This window comes from Manacus candei, unplaced genomic scaffold (genome assembly GCF_025592945.1).
Source record: "Manacus candei isolate 608988 ecotype Guabito, Panama unplaced genomic scaffold, ASM2559294v1 h1tg000016l, whole genome shotgun sequence".
In the NCBI taxonomy this organism is placed as follows: domain Eukaryota; kingdom Metazoa; phylum Chordata; class Aves; order Passeriformes; family Pipridae; genus Manacus; species Manacus candei.
The window spans coordinates 6,898,446-6,910,943 of NW_026138064.1; the positions used below are offsets into that span (position 1 = coordinate 6,898,446).

Here is a 12,498-nt window from a genome sequence, read left to right on the forward strand (position 1 = left end):
AAACTCTGCAGAAAGGATGATCAATACTTCTTCTGTCATCATCTTCATGCCCCCAGGCTTCTATCAAAATACTGCTGGGATTTTGTCTTGCAGGGTCTGCATACTCTGACCTTTATCCAAGAAATTTCTGATGCAAAATTTTTTAACTTGCAATTATTCTGATAATTTTATTGGATTACTCACAGAGTGAAAACTGAATATATACCTAAAATGCATTTCTGGATCTCTGCTTGTATGCCCTTAGGCGTCCCACTGTACTGGCTTTGTGTAGTCTCCAGAATAAAATACAAGCTACGTTTCTGTCATGGAAAAGACAGGAATGCTCATTGTACAGCAAATTTTGCTTCTGGATTGCAGTCTATATTCTTTAAATCAATGCTTATCTCTGTATATGACAGTACTGTTCACTTCATGCATAAATGTTCATTTAATTGGTTATACAATGGAAAAAAAAACCCCACGTTATTTTACAAGGAAATAAGAACATTAATATTCCTAATTATCTTAACAGCTGACTTTGGACTTTCTAAGATTGTGGAAGATCAGGTGACCATGAAGACAGTTTGTGGAACTCCAGGGTACTGTGGTATGTTGTTTCATTATTTGCATTTGCTTTTATAATGGTAGAGGCAAATGAAAGAGGACACTGGAGAAGACCATAAGATCATTCTGTTATCTCGTAGCACAGCTGATAATGCAAATCAGGTGATATATCCATTTACTTTGTATGACATTCTCTGCCAAGCACACACAGGTGCCAGTCATGCTTTAGAGCAGCACCTAATTCCTGTCCACTTAGTTTCATAAAACTATACTTTACATATTAGTGTTTAATGTTCTGGTTGTCCTCTCTTGAGACAGTTATACTACAAATGCTATACACCTGTAGTTAGTATTTAGCCCTTTTTATGCCTGTCTTTGTATATGATAAAAATAGATTATAAGGCTTATTCCCATAGAAGAGCCCTCAGACTCAGGACAACTTGGTGGGGAGGGTTGAGGGTGAATATCTCTGTGGAGAAGAGAAGAAAGGAGCTTTGTGCCTCTAGTCATGGACCTGTGATCCTTGGTTTACAACCCAAGTTAACTGCTCATACAGAATTCCTGGTGCCCAGAATATATTCAAGTATTACTTTCCAGAACTAGAGGAAACCCAGGTGGAATGCTGTTGAAATGCCGAATTAAACTATGAATAATTGGCAGTCTCAGGCTGCTAACTCCCACATCCTGCCCACCCAGCTATCAGCAGCTTTTCCAGAAAGGACACAGCAACAGAAACACATACTGGAGTCTGGATACTCTGGCGTCAAGACTTGCCAGTCTACAGTTCCTGAGATGTGCAGATTGATGCAGAGGACTGAAAGCAAAAAGATGGTCATGAAGAACTTAGTTTACTGCAACACTGTGCTTTCAGTGAACTTAATAAGAGGAGCGTAAGTGATTTCTGACAGTAGCACATAAAACTAAGCCAGTCCAGAGCGGTGATTCATGATCAGTCTGTTACAGGAAATATCTAAACTCACAGCAATGTGTCAGACAAATCCATTTACCAAAAGCAAAATTCTGGAAATACTAAAAAATATTAAAAGACCTGCTTTTCATGGCCATGCAAGAGTAATGCAGGAAGGGGAAGAGATTGCATACATGCTGCAGTGTTGGTGCACGTAGGTACAACAAGTCCGCTGTCCTCCAGAAGTATGACAGCCATCCCACATGCATCATAGATCCAGTGGGACCAAGGTCCTCAAGGTGTTTCTGTCAGGCTGCTTGGGCAGACATTCACTCCTCTTTACCATTGCAGAGATGGAGTCCCCCAAAACTGTCTGGCCTTTCTGTCTGCTCCTCAATGCAGCAAAAGAAATTGCCTGAAGCGATCTGTCTTTCCTTCCAATTAAAACAGAATATCAAAAATAAAGCCTAAATAAAATGCTAAGTAAATGGAATCATAGAATCGTTAAGGTTGGAAAACACCTCCAAGATCATCAAGCCCAGCCTTTGAACACCACCATGTCCACTAAACCATAGCACTAAATGCCCCTTCCAGGGATGGCAACTCCACCATCTCCTTAAACAGCCCACTCCAAAGCTTAACCACCCTTTCAGTGAGAAAATTCTTCCTGATCATTAACCTGAACCTCCCCTGGCACAGCTTTGAGGCCATTTCCTCTCATCCTATCTCTTGTTCCCTGAGAGAAGATACCAACCTCCACCCTGTTACAACCTCCTCTCAGATAGTTGAGAGAGTGATAAAGTGTCCCCAAGCCTCCTCTTCTCCAGACTGAATACCCCCACCTCCCTCAGCCACTCCTCATCAGACTTGTGCTCCAGACCCTTCATCAGCTCCATTGCCCTTCTCTGGACATGCTCCAGCACCTCAATGGCTTTCTTGTAGTGAGGGGCCCAGAACAGGATTTGAGATGTGGCCTCACCAGTGCCAAGTACAGGGGGACAGGCCCTTCCCTCGTCCTGCTGGCCACAGTATTGCTGATCCAAGCCAGGATGCCACTGGCCTTCTTGCCCACCTGGGCAATGCTGGCTCATGCTCAGCTGCTGTTGAGCAGCACACTCAGGTCCTTTTCCACCAGGCAGCTTTCCAGCCACTCTTCCCTCAGCCTGTAGTGCTGCTGGGGGTTTTTGGGACCCAAGGGCAGGACCTGGCATTTGGTCTTGTTGAACCTCATACAACTGGCCTTGTGCCCTGAATCCAGCCTGTCCAGGTCCCTCTGTAGAATTTTCCTAATCCACACCCAACTTGGTGCTTCTGCTTGGTGCGTTCTGCAAACTGAATGGCAGTGCACTCAACCCCCTTGTCCAGATCATGATAAAGATATAAAAAAGGACTGGCCTCAACACTGAGCCTTGGGGAATCCCACTAGTGGTCAACCACCAGCTGAATGTAACTTCATACACCACAGCCAGTTTTTTACCCAGCAAGCAGTGCACCTGTCCAAGCCATGAGCAGCCAGTTTCTCCAGAAGATTGCTGTGGGAGTCAGTCTCGAAGGCTTTACTGAAGTTCAGATACACAAGAGACACAGCTTTTCCCTCATCCACCTGGCAGATCATCTGGTTATAAGAGAATATGACGGTCAAGCAGGACCTGCCTTTCCTAAACCCATGCTGGCTGGACCTGATCCCCTGGTTGTTCTGTACTGGTCCCCTGGTGTGATTACTCTCAAGACAATCTGTTCCATGACCTTTGCCAGCATCAAAATCAGTCTGTAGTTCCCTAAATCCTCCTTCCAGACCTTCTAGTAGGCGGAAATCACACTGTCTTACCTCCAGTCGTCTGGGAACCTCCCCAGTTATCCAGAGCTGATAATAAACGATGGAGAATGGCTTGGCGAGTTCCTCTGCCAGCTCCGCTAGTACCCTTGGGTGAATCCCATCTGATCCCATAGACTTGTGAGTATCTAAGTGGCACAACAGGTCACTAACTACCTCCTCCTGGGTCTGTTCTGCTCCCCGTCCATGTCTGCCAGCTCAGGGGGCTGGTTGCCCTGAGGATAACAAGTCTTTCTATTAAGACTGATGCAAAGAGGGTACTAAGTACCTTAGTCTTTCCCTCGTCCTTGGTTACAGTGTTTCCCTCTTCATCCTATAAGGGAGAGATTTTCATTGACCCTCTTTTTGTTGTTGATGTATTTATAAAAGCACTAAGTAAAACAATGTAGCTTTCAGTGGTTCTTTTCACAAACCTAAAAAGCAATTTGAAACCAAAGTCCGCTTTACATTTTATTGTGGCTCTGCTTGGGCATAACTTCTTTGATTTTATATTCAGTGAAGGGAATAATTTGCCTAATTGAGGGCTTAAAGAAACAGATCCTACCTTTTTAAGAGGTATGAATGTTCATGGACTTTAATTGACTTTGTGACTGTTACTTCTTCATTCAGCTTTCATCTTACTGACAAGTGTTTTGTCATCTGCAGCACCAGAGATACTGCGCGGATGTGCCTACGGCCCTGAGGTGGACATGTGGTCCCTGGGAATTATCACCTACATCCTGTAAGTGCAGAAGGTGCTACAGAGCGGTTAATTTGTTAACACCCTCAAGATTTTATGATATTATGAGTTATGCCATTGAAAAAGACAAGATAGTGAACTTTAATTATGATATTCCTAATCTTACTGAAGTAAGTTAAATCCTAGAGAAGCATGGAAAATACTCAGGTTATGTATTTGATAGATATAATACTCCTTCCTGAACAACAGGAAGACCTGCACAGAACCATGCTGTTAAAGTAAATGAGTACCAGTGAAGATACTGAAAGCAAAAATACAAGCATGAAAGTGTCAGAAATCATTGGAGGCTTCTTCTCATTCACATAAACTGTGAGAGATCCTAAGTTGGTTCTTGACTACAGATGAGACAACAAGAAGTTAAGGTGCTTGCAGTAGTTTCACAGTGCCTGTGAATATTCTCAAATGCAGCTGTCCCACCTGTGTCAGCCACAGACACTGACAAAGCTGCAGCTGCAGCATCAGTGTTGCTGTCTCATAGCACTCAGCCAGGAGGCAGGGAACAGCCCTGGACTGTCTGCAAATCAGTCTGATGGGTTAATGTCAAAGTGTTCTTTTTCTTACAAGATAACAAAAGACCATGTTGAAAAAGAGTTATGAGCAATGCTGGCCACACATATTTTAAACAGTTGAAGTTGCAACTATAGACCAAAATTTTCAAACAGTTATGTCTAAAGGTAGGCATTTGTGTCTACATCTTAGTATAGCTAGTCATGATACGGTTGTTAAGCATTGTAATTACTTTATTGTGTCATTGAATCTTTCAGAGGAAGATTATTGAGAAGGGAAAATTTTATATAATATATTGATACTTCCCTTTATGGGAGAAAAAATAACTTAATTTAGTCTCTTGACAATGGCGATGATAAGATGGCTTGTGTAGTTATATACAATACTTGCAGGATGCCTTTTAGGAGAAGAAAATGAGATTTTACATATGTACATTAAAGATATGGAGGATTTTATACATCTGGGTCATTATGTTTCCCTTACTAGGACTCTTTAACTGTGTCCAGTAAGTACAGTGTGTAATAATAGAATTATTTTCTTTTTGTCTTTTGCAAAGAAGTAATTGCATTCTCTAGGATTTATACTAAAAGTTCATGTAAGGATATGTAAACCCTCTGATGGAAATATCATAAAACATCTTTTGTTGTGTATATAAGCTTCATATAATTCACAGCTCTTCTTTGATGTATTGGTAAATAATAGGCTACAATACTTCCATTTCCCATTTTTTTATCTTCTCCATTTTAAATGTGACACTTTTTCTCAGGGTCTGGTTTAAGATCCAGACCTTATGTAAAAGATCACATCTCAAAAATTGCCTGCCAGGTGCTCATTTCTTGTCAGTTCTGGGGTTTCCACACATGGCAGAGAGATGTGAATGTTGTCAGCAAGGCTGTCCCTAAGATTGAAGAGATGACTTTTGTTGGCCCTTTATAAAGCCACTTAGATTAAGCTTTGGTCTTTTCTAGTTATTCAAGGCTTAAAGAAGTTGTTGTACTTGAAACTAAGCTCCTTTCTTAAGCAGAACTTGGTTTCAAGTGTAGGCAAGCTCCAAGCAAGAACAGAAATCAAACTCCTATTTGAATATATGGAGTGGCATTTGCTATATGCAGCCTTTCAAAACCTTCCAGCTGTTCAGAAGATGCTCCCAAAACATACTGAACTTCTGCACTGGTGTAAAAACAAATGTGTGAGTTGCTGCTCTGAGTGGAACACCGCCAGAATGGATATTCTTCCACTTGTGAACATGAGCCAGCAGTGTGTCCAGGTGGCCAAGAAGGCCAATGGCATCCTGGCCTGGATCAGGAACAGTGCGGCCACTGGGACCAGGGAAGTGATCCCTCCCCTGTACTCAGCGCTGGTGAGGGCACGTCTTGAGTACTGTGTCCAGTTCTGGGCCCCTCAGTTCAGGAAGGATATTGAGGTACTGGAGCAGGTCCAGAGAAGGAACGAGGCTGGTGAAGGGACTCGAGCACAAGTCCTATGAGGAGAGGCTGAGGGAGCTGGGGCTGTTTAGCCTGGAGAAGAGGAGGCTCAGGGGAGACCTCATCACTCTCTACAACTCCCTGAAAGGAGGTTGTAGCCGGATGGGGGTTGATCTCTTCTCCCAGGCAACTCTTAGTAAGAGAAGAGGGCATGGTCTTAAGCTGTGCCAGGGGACATTTAGGTTGGATATTAGGAAGAAATTATTTACAGAGAGGGTAATCAGGCATTGGAATGGGCTGCCCAGGGAAGTGGTAGATTCACTGTCCCTGGAGGTTTTTAAGATGAGACTGGATGTGGCACTTAGTGCCATGGTCTGGTAACCACGGTGGTAGTGGATCAAGGGTTGGACTTGATGATCTCGGAGGTCCCTTCCCACCCTACTGATTCTATGATTCTATGATTCTATGATTCTTCCTCCTTATGATCCTTCCTACTCCCAACTTGAAATCCAATTTGATGTGCAGGAATAAGCCAGGCAAAAATCCACTTTGCTATATTTTCCTTTTAGCTTTAACAGTAGTCCACATTTAAAGCTCTTCTATTGCATGTAAAGCTCTGTGGGTCAATATGGCCTGATGGTACATGTACAATAACTAACTCATTAATCCTGCAGCCTAAAGGACAGTGTTGCATATCTTGGTCTCATTGTTTAATAGAAGGAATGCTCTTCAGTACAGTCCAAAAATTACCTTGCTGTATGTGCCTCCAAACTGGAATGGATGTAAGAGCAACAACCATGTTACAGAAGATCTGCATAAAACTTCTTATTAATCTTCTTGTTAATCGAAATGGACTTAGCATTTGATTAAGAAAAACTTTGACACATATTTTGACTGAACAGTTTTTCCTGAGGCAAATTATATTAATCTATTGATGACAACTGTCATAATTCCAGAGAAGCCACATGTTACAGTTTTAAAAGGCAGAAAGAACAGTCCTTGTGTATTGCTATATTAGAAATCCTTCAGTATGTTTGAGATGCAGATAGAGGTCAACAAATACAGAGGCTTTGCCTGTAGTTGAAATTACATGGATTTAGTTAAAGATGGTTTTTCACTAACTTAAAAGGAGATAAAACACCATTTGGTCATTTTTAAATTGTTTTTGTAGCTGTTTGCATTGGTTTTTTCTCTATTTGTATGTAATTGATATAAAATGAGTCATCACAATAAAATGATATTTCAAAATAAAATTAAATGAAGAGCAGCTGCATTGAATCTTACTCTGCTTTTATTAATCTAATTTGAAATCACACCTCTAGTTTTATTCATCTCATTTGGCATGTAGCAAAAAAAAAATCTGTCTGCTGAAATGGATTTTTATTTTAAGTAGAAGCATATCTATAGAAATTGTAAAAAGACAAAAGGTGATAATAGTGAGTTACAATGAAAGTAGAGAAAACTTAGGAGATTTTCAGTGCAGTCAGATGAAGTCTTAAACATACTGTGTGTATGTATGTGTGTATGTAAATGTACTGTGTGTCACCCGGTATCCAAAATCCAGTTTGGGCTGACCCAGTGAGGGGCCCAACAACACTTCTCAGCAAAGATGTTCCATGGGGATGACAGTGACCTGATACAAGTCCAGAAATGGTAGTGGGACAGGAGGCAAAGAGGAGGGCAACAGCTGGGGTGCTGTGGCCAGCTCCCACCTACTGAAGCACATGGTGTTTGGAGGCTGGATCCTGGTGTTTTAATACATCTCTGACAGACCTGGAAATTAATAATGTACCCAGAAGGTGCTTACGATGAAGTGTTTCTCCTCTTCAGCAGTGGAATGTGATGCAACTGTTCATCCACAGCTATGCACCACTCCCAAAACCACATTTCTTCCTTGAGCGCCAGTCTCCTGTTTCAGGACAGTAAGCACATTGATTGGGTTTAGAAATACAAAACCAAGTTAAACTATAAAGTTACATTTTGTAGACTTCTTGCTGTCTTGATCATTATATCTGCTGTTGTTTTCCTGTCATCATCTCATTGCTTGTTGCATTTGCTGGGGGCAGAGTAGCAGATAGACTTTCTGTTTAGCTCAGATCACATTCTGGTTGAATAGGAAATTCACTTAAAAATATCTGATTATGTGTGCAAGCATGATTAAAGCGAAAGGAAGCAATAAAAAAGGACATTATATAGGTGGAAACCACTTCTGTGAGTTTGCTTTTCCTGAGGCCAGCAGTGTGGATCTGTGCTGGGATCTGTATTATTCAATATATTCAAAAATGCAGTCATTAGTGAGATCACATTTCTTGTTTGTATGTAGGTTACCTAAGTAAAGATGTGGGGTGATTAATAAAACCTGACAGAGGTTTTTACATTTTGTGGATCATAGGATGAAAGAATGTACAGGGATGAACATAATCAAAAATCAGTCCTAACTGGATATATAAAACCTTCTAACTTCACCGGTAAAATGAGGTTCCTCAGCTCATTCCTATTCATCTGGCAAGAGTTACAAAGATTCTGATAAACACTCTGTGATCACGTTAACTCTGTGCTTGTAAACAGTCTAAAAAAGTAAGGTCAGAAAGTTCTAGCAAAGAAACTAAGACTAAAATAGAAAACATCATTACACTAATTTGTAACTTAGTAATGTGCCCATTTGCACCCACTTCAAAAAGGCACATAGTGGGAGAAGCCTCACCCAGACAGCAGTGATGAGCAAAGGTTTTAGACTGAGGAATAACTGGTAGTTCAAGTGACTTCGACCTGAGACCAGCAGAGCAAAGAGCTGCTAGAAAATATTTGTTAGCATATAGAAGGTATACAGATACCAACTGGTGTATGGCTACTCTTACGGTAAGTCCCTGTACTAATAGTTCCAATTAAAGACATTGAAAATGGAAAATTTACAATTTGACAAGCCTTTCCCAGTGCTTATGAATACTTTTGACCACATTTTTCTCTACTCTGTAGAATTAGGAGTTCATGAGTACAGCCAGGTCTGGTTTTCCAAAGGGGTCTACAGAATACAAAGTAGGGAAAAATAATACCATGAATTTTTCCTAACAATCCAAAGACTAATTAATCTTTGATAAATTTATTTCTTTTTTATCCTTGCAGACTTTGTGGCTTTGAACCATTTTATGATGACAGGGGAGATCAGTACATGTTTAAGAGAATCCTGAACTGTGAATATGACTTTGTGTCCCCCTGGTGGGATGATGTGTCTCTGAATGCCAAGGATTTAGTAAGTAAAGCAAAAATCAGATCAGAGTATCTAGTATCACTTCCACTGAGTCAATTTTTGGGGTGGGGGAAGAATAATTGGTTAATTAATTGTTCGTACAGCCCCTTGCTTTTCTTTTTGTCTTTGACATATTAGGGTGCTGTTAAATATCCCTGTTAGTCCAGTACTGTAATTTTGCCCTCAAAACCATGGATGTTCAGGTCCTTCTCTGAACCGGCCAGATTGTTAGCAGCTGTCACAGTGTTCATATATGCCTGCCTTTTTTTTCCAGCTCTGAAGCTCATTCCTCTTTTCTGGGCAACAACCTTCAGGGGAAAGTAAAAACAAGCCCTTTTTTTTTTTTTTTTTTTTCAGTTTTCAAGCCTGAGCTTTAGGGAAAGAATATTAAAGGAAATGAAACTTTTTTCCCCCTGCGTTTTCTGACAGACTTTTTCTGTCCCTCTGAGAGAAGGCTGATTACTTTTAAATATGGTCCATTAGCAAAATGCAAGAGCTGACATGCTATCTGCACTGCATTCTTTCATTACTGGATAAAGTAATTTGGATTCAGGAGATGCTGACCTGCAGAGATAGGTATGCTTGAGTCTGATTTTTAGTCAATAATCACTTGCATAATTCAGTTATTTCATTAACATTGAAAACACAAATGGTCTGTTCCATATTACTTATACAAAACTCTGTCATAAAATACTATGTAATTGGTGTTTGTGAAGTACTTCAGGACATTTCAAATGGAAGGACCGTAGAAGCTCAAAGTACTTTTTTGTTGTTTGATTAGATGCGAAGTTATTCTAAAGTCAAAAAAATATCATTTACTGCCAGATAAACAGCAGCCTGAAAGTAAAACTGCTTATTTATTGTGCATACAGAGCTTTTGTCCAAGTTGCTCCATACAGTTCTGGTACAATAAAGCTCAAAGTTTCAGGTTTGAACACTGTATAGGAAGTTGTAGATAAGGATGAAGGCCATGACTCTTAAAACCTTCCGCTGTGGGCAGTTCTGGAGGTCCAGTTGAAGGGATTTGTTTACCTTGACTTCTTCCATGGAGACACAACAGGCTGGATTCATCACAATGCCTGGCACCATCTTTCTTTAATAGTTCTTTGTAGGGAAATTTCAGAGAACCCTAAAGCGAGTCTTCCCTCACACTTGGGTACAAAGCAGCAGTGGAGCCCTGTGCCATCGCTTGCACTCTGCTCCAGGAGGGTGTGCAGTCAGGAGAGCTGGGTAAGTGTGGCTCTGCAAAGTATCATCTGTGTACTTTGTTACTCCATCCCCACCTTTCTCTTTTTTTCAAAACTCTACTAGTCCAGACATAACAGCAAAACCCATGAAAGATGGCTTGACTGGACACATTTTGTATCCAGCACTTTGTACCAACCCCACTCCCAGGGGTACGTTTGCAGTGCCTTGTTCCCAAAAATGTCCTACTCTCATGTTTGGAAAGGTGCAGCTTCACTGGCCTTGGTGACAGAAAGACTGGTGTGAACAGCATTAGTTTCAGGGTGGGCTAAGAGAAAAATACTTGTACAGTGGTTTTTAGTTCATGTGTACAAGAGGTTTTAGAGAGACTGAAAGAAACATTTCATTTATGATGTACCTGACAGTGACTGCATGGTACAAGTCTGCATGAGCTGCACACACTATAATTTAAACTTTCTAATCCCATTTAAAACTTGTCCAAATACAAAAGTAAAGACACTGCTCAGAGAAACTGCCTGGTTGGGGTTATTTTGAGAATCTCTTAGGGTTTATGTGGCAATTCAGACATGCAACACCCTATGGCAGATACAGGTCAGCTGCATTGGTACCTATTCTTAATACGTTGGTAACCGGTTGATTTGTTTTTCTTCTCTCTTCCCCCTTAATGGCTGTCTTACTCAGATGTTATTTATGGAGGACCAAGAAATGCCAGAAGCAAAATACTTGCAAAGACACAAATGCAAATTCTTGTTGGTTTCCTAGAATGCCTTTCACCTAAGATGCTTGCCAAAACCAGGACCAGAACCCCAAAATGCAAAGCTAGATAAATGTAAATGAAGAATAAGGTTAATAGTCTTTTGTGTTTCTTGCTTGTGATGCAGGTTAAAAAGTTGATTGTTTTAGACCCCAAGAAACGCCTCACCACTCTACAGGCTTTGCAGCACCCATGGGTCACAGGGAAGGCAGCAAATTTTGCACATATGGACAACGCACAAAAGAAACTTCAAGAATTCAATGCCCGGCGTAAACTTAAGGCAAGTCTCTGCACACAGTGTCTGTTTTGGCTATGAAAGCAAGCAATTAAATTAGTAGCCTTGTAGAAAACTTACATGTCTTTTGAGGACAACATTCCATAGTGGTATGGAAGATTTTTATTTAAGGTAACTAATGAAAATTGAAGAAGTGGAAGCTGATTTAGTCGATAACTGAAACCAAATAAATAAAAATTGGTGAAGCGGATTGATAACTCTGTCTACACAGATAGAACTGATGAGAATGCACACAACTTTCACAATTTTCTTATCTTCCTTCCTTCCCTTCTTCCTTTCTTCCTTTTGTCCATCTGTCTGTCCTGTACTGCTTGGCATCCTTATAGTACTGACAAGAAGGAACAAAATTCTGAATAATTTCTTAATGAGCATCCATAAATCTGTAAGAAATTTAATCTACTGTAGCATATTTTGGTCTTTAAGCCACCCTGAGTTACTCTACCAGCAGGCAGCTAGGCATCTAACTGACATAACATCAGGAAACTTTCTTCTCCCCAAATCCCTTTTTCAATTGTTAAAGATTTGTGTCTGCTCAGAAGATATTTCCAGGGATACTTCAGCACAGAAATTATTACCAACGGTTACAGTGAAGCTGCCCTTGTAGCCTTGGGGAATAAGGGTTAAAAGCATCTTAACTGAGAGCTTTACAAACTCTGTGCAAACTAAATTCACAAAAAAAATGACCCTTAACTTTCCTTTTGCTAATTTTTTTCAGTATTAATAGGGAACTGTGACAGAGAAGCTCTACAGGGCAAAGAAAAACATTTTGTCATTTACAAAAGTCTCAGAGACTGTGGATATAATTCACAGTGATACTTTGATTTTGTGTTTCTTTATAGTTTTACACCTTTGATCACTAAAAAGATTTTTTTGAAGACCAGTTTATTTAGATCCCGTAGTCAATTTATTCTTTTGTGACTAAAAGCTAATGCTTTTTATAAGTTTGCTTATTCATTGCTTTTCTGTTAAAGATTAAACGATCAAATCTTCAATTATTAAGAGAATTGATTGAAGTTAGCACTTATTGTGAAGTTAAAAGTTT

The 12,498-nt window shown here is 40.4% G+C and overlaps 1 protein-coding gene across 2 annotated transcripts in view; it reads left to right on the forward strand.

The window, feature by feature from the left end:
• The window catches only part of CAMK4 (calcium/calmodulin dependent protein kinase IV), a 150,702-nt gene that overhangs the window by 128,182 nt on the left and 10,022 nt on the right, over positions 1-12,498 (forward strand). For both annotated transcript variants that reach the window (XM_051782674.1, XM_051782673.1), the window contains exons 7-10: positions 512-586; positions 3,930-4,005; positions 9,078-9,204; positions 11,289-11,441. In XM_051782674.1, coding sequence (XP_051638634.1) covers positions 512-586; positions 3,930-4,005; positions 9,078-9,204; positions 11,289-11,441 — 431 coding nt within the window. The remainder of the gene's footprint in view (positions 1-511; positions 587-3,929; positions 4,006-9,077; positions 9,205-11,288; positions 11,442-12,498) is intronic.